This window comes from Glycine soja, chromosome 5, assembly GCF_004193775.1.
Source record: "Glycine soja cultivar W05 chromosome 5, ASM419377v2, whole genome shotgun sequence".
Classification (NCBI taxonomy): Eukaryota; Viridiplantae; Streptophyta; class Magnoliopsida; order Fabales; family Fabaceae; genus Glycine; species Glycine soja.
The window spans coordinates 41,500,473-41,516,065 of record NC_041006.1 but is presented as its reverse complement, the minus strand read 5'-3'; the positions used below and the strand labels follow the sequence as shown (position 1 = coordinate 41,516,065).

The 15,593-nt window shown below is 33.0% G+C and overlaps 2 protein-coding genes across 2 annotated transcripts; one reads left to right on the top strand and one right to left on the bottom strand.

Annotated features, from left to right (window-relative positions):
• Positions 1-114: 114 nt before the first annotated feature.
• Positions 115-2,679, bottom strand: LOC114411401 (COP1-interactive protein 1-like). Its single transcript, XM_028375092.1, has 2 exons — positions 2,589-2,679; positions 115-2,402 (listed from the first exon to the last, which is right to left on the bottom strand). Exons 1-2 carry the CDS (start codon positions 2,677-2,679, stop codon positions 301-303), a joined length of 2,193 nt encoding a protein of 730 aa, XP_028230893.1. The 3' UTR covers positions 115-300.
• A 5,267-nt stretch (positions 2,680-7,946) lies between these two features.
• LOC114413437 (protein SPA1-RELATED 2-like) lies at positions 7,947-15,167 on the top strand. Its single transcript, XM_028377853.1, has 7 exons — positions 7,947-8,817; positions 9,545-9,702; positions 11,441-12,278; positions 13,023-13,169; positions 13,420-13,737; positions 14,015-14,074; positions 14,284-15,167. The coding sequence occupies exons 1-7, from the start codon at positions 7,954-7,956 to the stop codon at positions 14,473-14,475; spliced, it is 2,577 nt and encodes an 858-aa protein (XP_028233654.1). The 5' UTR covers positions 7,947-7,953; the 3' UTR covers positions 14,476-15,167.
• Positions 15,168-15,593: the final 426 nt, after the last annotated feature.

Below are 15,593 nucleotides of genomic sequence, written 5' to 3'. Positions count from 1 at the left end.
CGAGCTATTTCATGCATTTCTTATCCAAAGAAAATATTAAGTTATCCATAAGTTTGATATATAATTCTTATATCAAACTAACAAAATCATAATACAATTTAACAATTTCTGACTTTACAATTCAATTTGTACCAAACAAAAAAGGAAAAAAATGCGACTATAAAATTCAATATGCCAGTCGCATAGAAAGAAAAAAAAATATTAGTGCACACGATCAGAGTTCCATACACCATGTACAACAATAAGCTTCTTGGAGAGATTCTTGACTCTTTTTTCTTTCCCAAGCTCATGTCATGTTATTTACCCTTTTTTGGCAACCATGTCCTTTAGATAGTTATAACGATCTCTATGAAACTCAACCACAAAACAAAGTTGTCTTATTGCTTCCCTTTTCTTTTCCCCAAGGCTAATCAACTCCTCATCCTTCTCTTTCAAAATTTTATCCAATTTCCCCACTTTCTTCTCAAGCTGGCTCACTTGTTTCCTTAGGTTCAACTTCTCCCCTCCCTCCTTGCTTACATTTGCCTCTAATTTCCACACATTCTCCCTTAACACCAATTCTTGCTCTTCCTTTTTGTTCAACAACTCCCTAAGACAATCCACGTTTTCTCTCTGCTCTTTCACTTCTCCATTCCTTTCCCTCATCCAATCCTTCACAAACTCAACCTCACACCTCATTCTAGCCATGCGACTCATGTGCTCCTCAACCTTCTCAACCACCAAATCCAATCTGTTTAGTGCAACCAATTCAAACCCAATTGGAACACGCGTTGTCTTTTCCTCTTTGTAACTCGCAATTTTCAGTCCTAAATTCTTGTTCTCTTCCTCATACCTCTGCTTTGTTACTTTGCAACTGTATTTGTTCTCGTTGTTCAGTTGTTCTGCCACGTGGATCCTTTGGTGCAATAACCTGATGTTGTCTTCCATTTTCCTTCGAAACTCTTCTGCAAGTTCATTCATTTTCCTTTCTGCTGTTACCTGAATCAACTTCAATTTACTATACACAATTTTGGCTTGTTTGTTCTCCTCGTTGACTCGTTCAATCGTTTTCGCTTGATCGTCTATTTGGGTTGCTAAGTTGGTGTTCAAAGTCTCCACCTTTGCCAGGCTTTCAGCATATTCCTTTTGGCTTCGTTCATTTTGTAGCTCCAGCTTGTTTTTCTGTTCACGCATAGTATCTAGCTCAAGTCTCATACCGTTAAGTTTTTCTTTTAAAGCCATAACCTCCATGGAAGCTCCATTCTTATGGTTTTCATGTTCTCTCATAAAAATGGAGATCTCTTCCCCTTTCTGTGTCATTGTTGTTCTCAGTTCATGATTTCTGTCTTGAAGGGCCTTGTTTTCATCTGCCAGTTGTTTAACCTCGTAACTTGTGGCTCTCAACTTCTCTTCCAATTCATTTTTCTGGTTGTTTTGAATTTCCAAATTTAGTTCTAGATCCTTTAGCTTCTCAAGAAACCCCTCTTTCTCTTCCACCATATTGTGCTCAACCGATCTCATTTCAGATAATTTGTCCTTCACATTTTCTATTTGAATAAGGTGTTGAGAAATTTGTTCCCTTTGGCTTTCCATCTCAACTTCTAGTTCCCTTTTCTCATTTTCTATGTAATCTAGCCTTTGTTGCATGGCATTGAGCTGCTCCATCAAGTCCTCTCTTTGGGTTAATGCTTCATTTTTGTCACATTTTATTTTTTCTCCCATTTGATTTTTTTGTGTTTGTAGGGATTTGGTCTCTAGTTCTAGCTCATTGATCTTTGCCATCAAATTTGCAACATTGGACTTTGCTAAGTTTGCTTGGCTCTCGCTGTTATTTAGTTGTGTTTGTAGATCTGATACCACACCTTTTTCCCTTTTCAACAACAACTCAAGTTCTGATACTTGGTCATACAACTCAATGTTCTTCAAGGTTAGATGCTTAACTTCATGTGTCTGGCTTTCAACTTGAAGTTCTAGATTCTTTTTTTGCTGGCTCAAACTCTCAACCTCTTTCGCTAGTGAAGTTAATTGTTCCTCAAACTTTGTTGCTTCAATCTTAGGAACCTCATCTGTACAATCACCTCTATCAGATTCTTGCTTAAGGGTGCCAAGATAAGATACACTGTAATATTCTTTTTCTGACTTTCTCTTAATGCCATCTACTTCCTCTGGGGAAAAGTATTCAGAGTCCGAGTCAGAGGAAGACATTGCAACCTTCTTGATTCTTTTGCGAGAAACTACTTTCTCAAACTCTTCAATGACACAATCATATATGGCATAAAGTGATTGTTGCTTCTTGTATAAATCCTCTATTAACCCAACAAGTTCTGTCCCACTTGTAGAATGTTTGTGGTTCTCATCATCTTCTTTGCTATGGCTTTTGTTCTTAATAAGCTCAAGAATCTTAGAGATGTTATTTTCAATATCTGTAAAGAATGAGCAATAATTATTAAGCTTTGTCACTTAAAATATGAGTAACAACTCTGTTGACTAATAGTAGTATAATTACCAAGTTTTTAAGAAAGTGTTGCTTCATTTCTTTTCTTGCGAAAGTGATTTCTTAATCTTATATATTACTCCAATATTCATGTGTGACACAAGTATTTACAAACCTGTTTTGGTTCTTTGGAGGTCTTCAACATTTTCAGGATCAATTAGACTCCCAAAAAACTTGATTGATTCCTTTGAGTGGTGATTTGTCATTTTTACTATGGGACATCAGCAAATATTACATTTAGATATAAATTCCTGTCAAGGAACTCTTTTTTTGTCTTCCCAAATGACTAGGAATCCTGAAATCGAGAAATAAAGACATATTTTGAGGGCCTTTTCGAAATGATGTATGCACATGACATTGTAAGACTAGGACTCAATTAAGTAATTGATTATGATGTGGGGACAACTATAGAACTAGTGCAAAGTACAAACACACCACAAAAATTGTATCATCTAAAATTAGCCATATGAAAACAAAGATAACATTTAAGACAATAACATACGTAGTTGTCACTTAATAGTAGGAAATAAATCAATAAATGGAAAATTTTTGAAAGAAAAATTTACGTTATAATAATCTAACTTTATGTTAGTTTAAACTGTCTTTGGATTTTGTTTTTAGGTGATTAAAATATTTTGCAGTATTTGTTGTATAGGAGTATTGACAATCTCAAATAAGAAAAGGAAATAAAAATCCTTCATTGAAAGTTAGAACCAAGCACAGATGATCATGCCTAATAGAATAATTACAAAAATATTATAGTGATTGAGAATATTCATGGAAAACTTAATGTGGATATGTAAAAATTTATCTTTTTTTTTATTATAATCATTAATTTATATAGAAACACATTAAAATTTACATATACACTAGTTATTTAATTTTACTGTCATGGTATTTTTTATGATGCAAACAAATGCCTTGATAGTTAGGTTGAAATGCATGTAATTTCCTTTAAGTACACAATGATTGTAAAAACAAAAAGACTAAAAATATGATAGGTTAGTACAAATCCATTTGCTCCCAATATATAAATATACACAAATTTATATGTCCAACTGAGTGACTAATTTTTTCAATTACAGAGAATTTTTCATCTAATCAACATAATTTAAGAGTTAACAACATTTTTACTTAATCTATATATCACCGAGAGGAAAAATGTATTTTATCTCTTTTATTTAGTATACACACTTATTATATTTTGCAAGAATTTGTAACATGTAGATGGCTTAAAATAAAAGAGGTTTTTTTTTATATAAAAAACTTGGTCATAAACAAGAAAATAAAAGAAAGAAAGAAAAAACTTGGTGCACAGTGGCCAATATTCACACTGATACAAATTTTCCTAACAAGCAAAAGAAAGAAACTGTGTAATAAAACATTAAAATTAGCCCTTTTAAATCCACTTGGTTTCTTCTTACTATTAGTGCTTTGTGAACACTACGATGTTGGCAAACATTAGCATCATCCGTCATGGCTTGACCAACACAAATAGAGATCCAATTGTTTTGCTCATGAAACAAACTTATATCATAAATGTGGCAAGCCTAAGTTTAGGCATATGTCAACTTCCCACATTCATTTGCAAAACAAGACCATCCAATACCAAGTTCACTCCTTTTTCCATAAAGATAAGCTTGTTCAAACACCTTAATTAGTATTTGTTGTTTTCCTGATTTATTGAACAAACTATATAGTACCTTATAAACCGGAAAAGATCTTAGCATTTCCTTCAAGCTCATTGGTGAATTGATCTAAATGCTAGAAAAACATATATAGCTAGCAAGTCAAGTTGACAACACTTGTTTATCATATGGACAAGAATGAAAGTCCAAAAGTGGAACAACTAAGAACTTATATTTCATAAGCTCACATTTTTTTTATTACTTTTAAAAAATTCTTTTAACATACAATCATGACACATGCCTAACTAACTATAGTAATTGTCATGTGGGAAACTCTTATTCTGTTGTCACTTTCTAGTTTTTATACACAGAAAGATGGTAATGATAATGGATTCGATTCAACTTTAAGGCATAATTTCTGAAATATTTACATTAAGAATTGATAGAATTATCGTTTGAAAAAAAAAAAAACAAAAGAAGTCTCAACTCTCAACAACTCAATACAAGACAAAAATCTAACATATTCAAGAACACACTTAAGGGGGGACTGCATTGATTTGCAAGTTAGGAAAAAGAAAAATAATTAAAAATGCATAAAGTTTTATTAGTTTTAATCATAACTCAATTGAATCTAAAGGTAGAGGAATACGCTAACAGCTTTTAAGTAGACCTAATAATTATCCATCCTGGATGCATGAGAGAAAAATTCCAACATAATGGTAATTATGACATAAATATTTTCAATAATTTTTCTCATCCTGAATCCTTTCATCATTCATGTGCTTTCATTAGATTTATGTTACAATGATTATTCCAAATTTAAGTAACAAACGCATTCATCCTGAGATAAAGATTATGCCACAAATCAAATGACACATTTTCTTCAACAAATATAAAGGAAGCAAATAAATAGACAATAGATCTAATAGATTTATGTTTTTTCCGGATAAAGATATGAGAAAATTACCTGGGAATGGAACTTGATAACCACAACCCGAATTGATTAAGAAATATTGAAAAAGGAAAGCAAAAGATAAAAAGTAAAAGAGTATAATGTAGAAAAGAAAACAAACAATTTTGAAGATATCTCACGCATGATGAGTCGAAAAGAATAACAAGTATTGTTATTATTACTTTTCTGTTTGTCCTTCTCTCGTGAGGGTGGTGAGGTAATCTTGGCATTTCCTTATAATAAAATGCCCTTTAAATATTGAAATTATTACGATTGAGAATCGCTTGAATATACCGGGCATAATTAATGAGATTTTAAAAAGGGTTGTCTTATTGCTAGTTTGTTTGGATGGAGGTAAGAGGAAGGGACGTGGAACTGTGGAAGACATAGAACTAAGAAAGAAAAAATAGCATTGCTATTGTTTGAAAGATTTTATTCCATTAAGTTTTTTTTTGATGAATTCTTTTATTAAGTTAAATAACCTTATTTGTAATGTTTTATTATTAATTATAGGAATTAAAATACTTTGAAATCTGTTCAAAATAAATACTTTCAAATATTTTTAATTAAATTATATATTATATAATATATTATAATTTACATTGAATTTTTATTGCTAACATATTAAAATTTATATTTTATTGATTTGTCAGAAAATATTTATGCCAATTAAAATATAGATAATAAATTTGTTATAATGGATTCAAGTATTAATATACTAGTAAATTAGAATAAAAATATTAAAATTATTATTCACATAAACATAGGTTTTGTTTTAGACGATCTAGTACTAGGCATGACGAAAAATCCAATTATCCAACTCAATTCACAAAGGAAATCGTAGACTAGCATCTTGTCACAAGCCTCAATGGCCCCCTGACCATCGACCATGCATACCCAAATCATGCATTCAATCTACACTTATACGTGTTTGATAAGTAAGTGATTAATTCTCAAATGACTTCACCTAAACTATTATTATATTTTTCTTATAATATATGGTTTCTTTTTATCCATTAGGCTCCTTTCATCAGGCATAAACTTTTTTTAATATATTATTTGTGTGAATTATTTATTTATTTTTTTTTAAAAAATTCCAATTGATCATATTTAGTAAAATCTCTTATTTTAATTAATTTTTTTATTTATTTATAAGATTCAAATATGAAACTTTGCTTAGGAGATCATTGTACACAAATTTACTTTAACATTTAAGTACTTATATATGGTCATCCCTAACATACCAAACATTCATGCAGTTTCTCCATTGCCAAACTATTGGCCAAGATAAAGATCGCAATTTCATGCTCATCAACTTTTCTTCTATTGGTCAAGATATCGTTGAGAAACAACGTAGAATGATTGTAAATTTATTTTATTAATTAATGTGCTTATTTACACATTATCACAAATATTTTTCTATAAGAAAGATAATCTTGAAGAGCATTTACAAGGTCCTATATGTAGAATGTAATCATGTATGGTAAATTGGGCTCTATTCCAAGCCTATGCAAACACTATTGGATTTTGGGTTGTTGCTTTTTGCACCCTCTTCAATTTTTTTTTTACATTTCATATTAGTTATTTCAAAATGCAATTTTACATTTAAAATTTTTCATTTTAGAAGAAGAAAAAAAACCCACAAGAAACAACTTAAAGGTACGGAAAGAACAACCAAACCAAACGTTTACAAAACCAAACATAATAAAAATATTTAAACATAAATGAGATTATTTTAAAATTAATTTTACCAATACTCACACTAAATGAACGTTGATTTGATTTAAATGAACGTTTAAATCAAATCAAATCAGTTTTTATTTTATTTTGACAAACTAAACACAGCCTACCTACATGATTCCAACTTACACTAAAGAAAAGGAAAAATTCAGCTTTGCCGCATAGCCAGAGGTTTGCTGGGTCCAATATGACGGGGCATTATAGGAACCATAAACATTAAAGTAAATAAATACTGATACAGTACAAGCTATGGTTTTTACCAAAATAGGAAAAGAAAGAAGCAAATATCGCCAATTTGTGGACGTGAAGCAATTTTGCGTCTGTACTGTTCCATACGAGATCAACGTGGATCATTCACCGCCAGTTCTCAATGTAGAGATCATTTTTAAAACTACAAAAAAAAAATCGTTATATTTTCAAAATAAACATAAAATTTAGATATCAAAATAGTCTTACTTGTTATTTTTTGAAACAAATATTTGTACCCTTAAACTCGTTGTGTCCCTCACTATTTATACTTTCCATTGTGCAGCAGTGCATATACGATGAGGTGAATATATTTAAAAGTACACCAATAAACGCAATCCAGAAATGGAAAATTGGATAAAAGTCTTTAAATGACTTGTTTTGAGAGTTATAAAAAGCTTCTCAAATCCTATCGGATAAGATGTTAATAATGGGAAGAAAATTGATAAACCAAATAAGTGACAGAAAAGGTAAGCAGAAAAGACAGTTTCCTTGTGGGTTATTATTATTATTGTTATTATTTTAAAAGCAAAATCTAATGTGGATTATTGGTATAAGAATGAGGATTATATATTGATGGTATAAAAGAATTATATAATTATTTAATTATAATTCATTAGTAAATTTATTAAATTTTTAAAAATAATTATATTAAAATAATTTAAATGAAAATTTGTGACTCAATAATAATATAAAAAAAGCATAGACATTAAGTTCTATTGTTATTATAATTTTCATGCATGATTAGGTTAAGATTTTTACACTCTCAATTATTTAGTAGAAATTATGTTAAGTGTATTTCTTTAAAATGACTAAATAGGGAATAAGTATAGAAAAGATGAATAAGTAAAATGTGTTTGTGGGTTAAAAAGCAGAAAAGAAAAGACAGGGGAAGCGTTGACGTGGAATGTAGCATGGATGTGAATCACGAAGATTTGTACTGTTGGAAAGCAGAACATGTAAATTGCAGCATGACGTCTCTAACAAGTTATGAAGTAGTAGTTTTATTATCCGGTGTGCGGTGGAACCTGATAAAGTCTGGCATTGACACTCAGATGGATTCTAAGGCATTGCCAAGCTCCAGTTTAAAGACTGCAAAGTCTCCTCATAATTCTACAGGGCCAGGATCTGGTGGGTCTGACACTGATGGTGTGACTTTGAGAGAATGGTTGAAATCTAGGCACTGCAAAGGGAGCAAAACAGATCATTTAAGTATATTTAGAAAAATTGTGGATTTGGTTGATGGTTCTCACTCTGAGGGAGTTGCAATGCACAATCTGTACCCTTCTCATATTAAATTGTTACCATCAAACCAGGTTATGTACCTTGGGTTGCCTACTCAGAAAAAGATATTAGATAGTATTGCAAATTCTGAAGTTCTTCAGCTAGAGAATTCTTTTATTAGGAAAAGGCTGTCAGAGAAGGTAATATCTGCCTCTCTTAATTTGCGGTCGAAGAAACAGAAATTCAATGAAAATGCTAGAGTTGCTGGTGATTGGAGTCAATGCCCTCCAAGGACTGACTTGAATCTTCAAATTGCCAATGATATTAAAGTCAATGCGGTGGGATCACAAGATTATTGCAATGAATACAAGGAAGATATCCAATTTTCTAAACATAATATGCAGAGCATGTCTCGCATCCCTCACATATTTAATGCAGGTCAATTGCAATTGAATTCTTTAAATGAAAGATTGGAAGATAAATGGTATGCAAGTCCTGAGGGTGGTTGCACAACATCATCAAATATCTACTGTCTGGGAGTCCTTCTTTTTGAGGTGCATAGCGTAGTTGATGGATGCCATCTTTATTACATTTATTCAATGTTCACTTGCTCGGTTATATTGTTGACTTCTCAAAATTGATGTGTTTCTAAATACGAAGTACACATGTAGGAACTAGGAAACATGCTTCTATCTGTGTTTTTGGGGGAGGGGGAGGGGGGTATGTCTTCCCTTGTTTTGAGAATTACCTTACAAACATCCTTGCAATGGAAATCTGACACTTTCTCTATAAGAACGAAGAGATGTTTCTTGACCTAAAGTTCAAGGAATCTTTTAATCTGTTTCTAACATGAAATAGCTTATTAAAGAGATTACTTATGCTTGTTCATTGTCAATTGTCTATACTCTACTTTGAAATCGTTAACATTAAATAAATAATAAGACAACAGAACTGTAATTTACTGTTTGTTTGGTTGACTTCAAACTCTGTCTTTTTTAGTTTTTGTTTTCACTTTTAGCAACTATAATATATTGTCTGTTTTGTAACATTGCTACCTCATTCTGGATTGATGAAAATGATAGTGTTGGTGGTTACCCTAAATCTTTCCAATCAATTACTTGTTATAATAAATTTAATCCATTAATTGTTTTGACAGACCTTTGAATAATCTGATATTCTTTTATTAAATATTAATTCTTAGTCAATTCTTATTGAAACATTACAGTAGCATTAGTTTACATAAAGTTACGGACTGATTATATTTTAGGTCATTTCTTTCAGTTACTTAATGATTTTGACTCAGAAAGAGCACATATTGCTGCAATGTCTGATCTTGGTCGTAGGATTCTTCCTTCAGTTTTCCTTTCAGAGTATCCTATGGAGGCAGGATTTTGCCTTTGGATGATGCATCCTGAACCATCATCACGTCCAACAATAAGGTAACACGGAAATCTTTGTATCATAGTTATCAGATTTCCTTTAATTAAATTAAATGCAAATATGATTCCACAAACATCTGTTACAGAAATCTCATGTTTATTTGATAAATGTTATAAAACTAAATCATGGCATGTTCTCTGGGATGATGTTCAGAAACCTATGTATCGGTAGTTAGAATTCTACTGTCCAATGTCCATCCATTTGCCATACTCCTTCCAAGAGTTCTCGAGCCTTTTCTTTCTGAGTGAGTACCATGATCCTCATTGGGTTTATCAATCATCTCATATTTAGCAGAAAATCTCTCCCATTATATTTTTCTAGATAAAGTTTCCATTGTGGCCCCATCCTAACAAAGATTTGATACTTAGTCCACCCCATTAAAATTTTGTCATCATTGGTCTACAGTCTGTTGTGTTAACTACTCTCCAGTGTCATTGAGAGTTTGAAGAAGAATATACTACCTTTTGGTGAATGCATTTTGGAAAGAATATCACACAAACCCCAACCAAACACATTTGTATGGATCACTATGTACACTGTTTTCCATCTAAACCAAACAGGCAGCTATAAATCACATTGTTTTCTTACTATTTATCTAAAATAAGTTTTCTGCAATGCTTCATCTCTTTTCAAATTCATACTGTCTGGTCAGCTTAAGGATCTATTCAGTATCATATTTTTACTTATCTGGAAAGGGTGGCTCCAATGCTTAATGTAACTGGTTGGGGTGGTGTTAGGTTCCATCAAGAGCATCACACAACAGGGTTCAACTCCACGTTGGTTGAAACCAATGGCTGACAATATTGTGGAGCCCTTGCTACTTTTCCTCTCCTATATCCTAGTTCCCACCCATAACTTGAACATATCCAGACATTAGTTAAAGATTTATTAACCACCTAATGGATGCATCAACCTGCAAAATCAAAGATGGGAAGAAATTCTTTATTAATCAAGTATAGTAAAAATAGTTTCATTTTAACTAGATTGTGAAAGTGCATACTGAAATGCGAGTTTTCTTTTTTCTTTTTGTTATTATTTTTTAAAAAAAAATTGTACTTCTGGCAAGCTATTGCAGAGAGTTGATTTTTTTCTTTCTTGGAGATGTCAAACTCTTTTATTTGATATTACTTACTACTGACTATTATATAATGGTATGTGCGTTTTCATGTTGGTCTGTACTAAAACACATCACATTGATTGTTTGGCTTAGTGAATTTTGAAAATTGATATTCTTCCCTTTCAGTCCTTAAATACAGATTTAGGAATGTCTCAAGTAAGTATTCTACTAGGCTTGTCCTTTAATTATGGGCCTCAAATATGAGTTATGCACACAGTTGGGCAGCTTGAGAGTGGAGAGGCAGATAAGATGATCCTAGACAAAGAGTAGGGGATATAGATAAAAGACTTCTGAATATTGTGTGTCTCAGGTGCACACATGTGTATTATTTATAAATGGTCATAAATACAAAAGAAATCAATGGAATCCCAAATTTACAGAAATGACTTGAACGGGATAAGATGGGAGAATAGGGGGGAGAGAGAAGGCAAGACTAATGGAAATTGAGCACTAGAGGAGGTTCACCTTGGGCTCAATTTTCTGAGAGGGCTTCTTTTTGCTCTTGTTCTAGATTAATTTACTAGTCTTGTAAGGAGGTTCCATTTTCTTGTCAGTTGAAGTTCTATATCTACCACAGCCCACTATGATTTCCTGAAGTTATAACGCATTTTGCACAACAGGGAGATCCTACAATCTGAAGTGATTAATGGAATGCGGGAGGTGTACTTTGAGGAATTATCATTAAGTCTTAATCAAGATGATGCAGAATCAGAATTGCTATTGCATTTCCTCATCTCACTAGAAGAGCAGAAGCACATGGATTCCAACAAATTGGCAGAAGAAATAAGATGCTTGGAATCAGATGTAAAAGAGGTTGAGAGGAGACATGACTTGAGAAAATCCTTGCTTCCCTCAAGCTTGCAGAACGACTCCTCTCTTCAAATAGAGAATGTGTCTCTTCTTAAAGAATCTTCAAGTTCAGAAACATTACCACCAGTATCCACAATTTCTAATGCAAATGAACTGAGATTGATGAAAAATATGTGCCTACTTGAAAGTGCTTACTTTTCCATGAGATCAAAAATTAAGCTTCCTGAAACAGATACTGCAACTCACCCAGATAAAGATATACTGAGAAATCATGACAATTGGTGTGTAGCTCAAAAAGACATGGAACAACATAAGACGACAGATACTTTAGGAGCTTTCTTTGATGGTTTGTGCAAGTCCACACGTTATAGCAAGTTTGAAGTGCGGGGCATAGTAAGAAATACTGATTTTAACAATCCTGCAAATGTAATCTGCTCTCTGAGTTTTGATAGGGATGAAGACTACTTTGCTGCTGCTGGGATATCAAAGAAAATTAAAATTTTTGAGTTCAATGCACTTTTCAATGACTCCATTGACATCCATTATCCTGTAGTTGAGATGTCAAACAGATCAAGGCTCAGTTGTGTTTGCTGGAATAACTACATCCAGAACTATCTTGCCTCGACAGACTATGATGGTGCAGTGAAGGTTTGTTTGTATGGCTTGCACATTAGATTGAATACCATTTACACTGTTGCTTATATCATTGGCATACATTCTTTGCTTTATTCATCAGTTATATTTTTGCACATGCAGTTCTAAACCAAAATGTAATGGTTTACCTTCAAGGGTCTACTAAAATTTTCACTTGTATATTTGGGATAAAATTGCATCTATGGATGAGTTTGTTATGCCTACAAAAAAGGGAGCAAACCATTGTGGATGAAATTTATGTGAAAATTTGTATTGAAAATTCATCATTTAATTTTTCATTCCCATTTTCAAGAATATGTGAAGCTAACCCTAAAGGGACAAATGGAGAACTTTACTCTAATTTGGTCCACATTGGCATCCGAGTTTTAATGAGCTGATTAGTAAATTATTAGTTTCTTTTCTTGGCTTTTCTAATTGGTTTCCATGATACTCTATGTTGCTTGTATGATTATTGATGACCACATGCAACGGCTGGCTTTATTATAGTTCAAGGATGGATTGCTTTTTTACTCTAGGAAGCAGAGAAAGTAGTACTGAACATGAGTATGTTATGATACATTGGGTCCCATCATGTAGAGTTTGTCTGATAAACTAGAATGACATTGATATCCACCGGAAAGCAAAAAAAAAAGTTGGAAGTTTTTTTTTTAGTATGAAAAATGCAACCATTTCTTGATGATTTGTATGCTCTTATTTCCAGCATCACTAATTGCATTGCCTAAATGACTGCATTTTCAGCTATGGGATGCTAACACAGGCCAGGGGTTTTCTGGATTCACCGAACATGAAAAGAGGGCTTGGTCTGTTGATTTCTCTTTGGTATGCCCTACTAAATTTGTTAGTGGGAGTGATGATTGTTCTGTGAAACTGTGGAGTATCAATGAGGTAAGCTTAAGCTCTTTAGCATGCACACACAGTCATAGGCACACCACCCGCTTAAACATTGAATGTGCAGAATTTGCTTGATGGAAAAACAGTAATTAAATAAACTGGGGTTACTATCGATTGTTGCTTTCTCCCAAGTTGTTATGGCATTGGTGAATCTGATCTTGGCTAAAGCTACAGCAAAAAATAACATGATAGTTTCTACCATATATTCATCCAGAGCTAAAAAAAATGCAAAATTATGTTGCAGAAAAAGAGTTTAGCCACAATCAGGAATGTTGCTAATGTCTGCTGTGTTCAGTTCTCTACTCATTCCTCTCATTTGCTGGCCTTTGGATCTGCTGATTACTCAGCATATTGCTATGATCTTCGCAATCTTAGAAGCCCTTGGTGTGTGTTGGCTGGCCATCGTAAAGCTGTAAGCTACGTCAAATTCTTGGACTCTGAGACACTTGTTTCTGCATCAACCGATAATATGTTGAAGATCTGGGATCTCAATAAAACCTCTCCTGTGGGTCTATCAACTAGTGCTTGCAGCTTAACCTTGTCAGGACATACTAATGAGAAGGTTTGGGTTTAAGTATTGTTGCACTGATTGTAAATTATGTCCGTGACATCTTTAAGGATCTGTTTGTCACATCCTTCCAAAATTTGTTTTAAAAAAAGAAAAAATTATCTTTTTTTTGTGGTGTTAGATATAGCATTCTGATGGTCAGAGTAGTGAAAAAAATTTTACAAAATTCAGATTTACCTTCCGAAATGTTATTTGTTAACTCCTTCGGTGAGCAACTCATAAGGCTGCACATCAGAAAGACTGACTTATGTTCCACCTCTTGCTTTGACAGAATTTTGTGGGTTTATCAGTTGCTGATGGATATATAGCATGTGGTTCAGAAACAAATGAGGTATATAACATTTGTTAGTCAGGCTTTTAAGTTATCAAATTCAAAAATGTTAATTCAATGAGTATTTTATCCATGTAGCTTGTTTTAATTTTACTGGTGTTGTTGTATATCAACTATTCGCAAACCTCTCTGAAATGAGAGTACTTACATTCTATTATGTGCTTGAATATGCACAAATTTTGTGATGATGCCTATATGTGATCTTGCAGGTTTTTGCCTACTATAAATCACTTCCAATGCCAGTCACTTCGCACAGGTTTGGGTCCATTGATCCTATTTCTGGTAAAGAGACAGATGTTGACAATGGTCTGTTTGTTTCAAGTGTGTGCTGGAGAGAGAAATCAGACATGGTTATTGCTGCCAATTCAAGTGGATGTATAAAAGTTCTACAGATGGTTTGAGAGAAAGCTTGCCCTTGATAATGGCACCGTTATAGTTTAGGGTTTAGGGTTCCACAGTTATAGTGTTTTACCCGTGTCACTCAAGTCAATCCCATCAATTTTCTCCATGTGTATCTAAAATTCTGTTAACATCATAATTTGATGTAGGAGGGATTGGTTTCAGGCATAGTTAGGAGTAGAAACAGTCACAATCTTAATCCAGATCTTCTAATTTGAAGGTTTGATTAAACATAACGAAAGCTTGGACTTTAAACCTGAATTTCAATAGAAAAGGCTTGTTATACATAAAGTCTCGAGGATCAATTTGAAGACTGGAAGCAGATTCGGCATGTAAAAGATTAACACTTAAGAATGGACATGGCAGGAATTTCTACAAACTTTTAGTTTCAAGATTATAGTCAATATCTCTGAATTTAGTGTAAAGTGTATGTTGGAGCTAGCAATTGTGCACTTGTAATGAGATGTTTGTCTCTTAAAGCATAAAGCAGCTTCAGTAACGCTAACGCCTTCAAAGGAAAGCATTTTCAATTTTTCCCCTATAGTTGCGTGCGTATGTGTATATGACATTAGCATTACGGTCTGACCATGTTATTATTTAATGGCATCTGGTTGCTGTAATTTTGCACAAGGATTCTGTAAAGTTTTGAGGCTAATGCCTCAAATTCATAATGAGCTAGATATTTATCCGAGTATTGTAGTATTGTACGGTTGCTTCTTTTCTTCTTTTTTTCCCTTAATTCGTGATACATAAATGTATTTAAACTTTAAAGTATAGCGCGTTGGTTTTCATTTATGCTAGTCTTTTTACTGTGATTTTTTAACATAATTTAATGTGCCCAATAACATTGGTAACACATAATTTAACTGGACAGATAAAATCATAAAATCTCAATGCTATAACTTGAATTTCAATAATGACGAAGTGAAGGAAGCACTAGCTCAAATGCTGCATCCCTTGACAGCCTCACGTCCAAATAACACACCAGCCTTATTTTATAAGCGCTTCTGGGATCAGATAGGAGACGAAGTAGTGTACACTTGCTTGGATATTCTGAATGGTGAAGGTGATCCTACGGGTATGAATAAAACCTTCACTGTCCTTATTCCCAAAGTCAAAA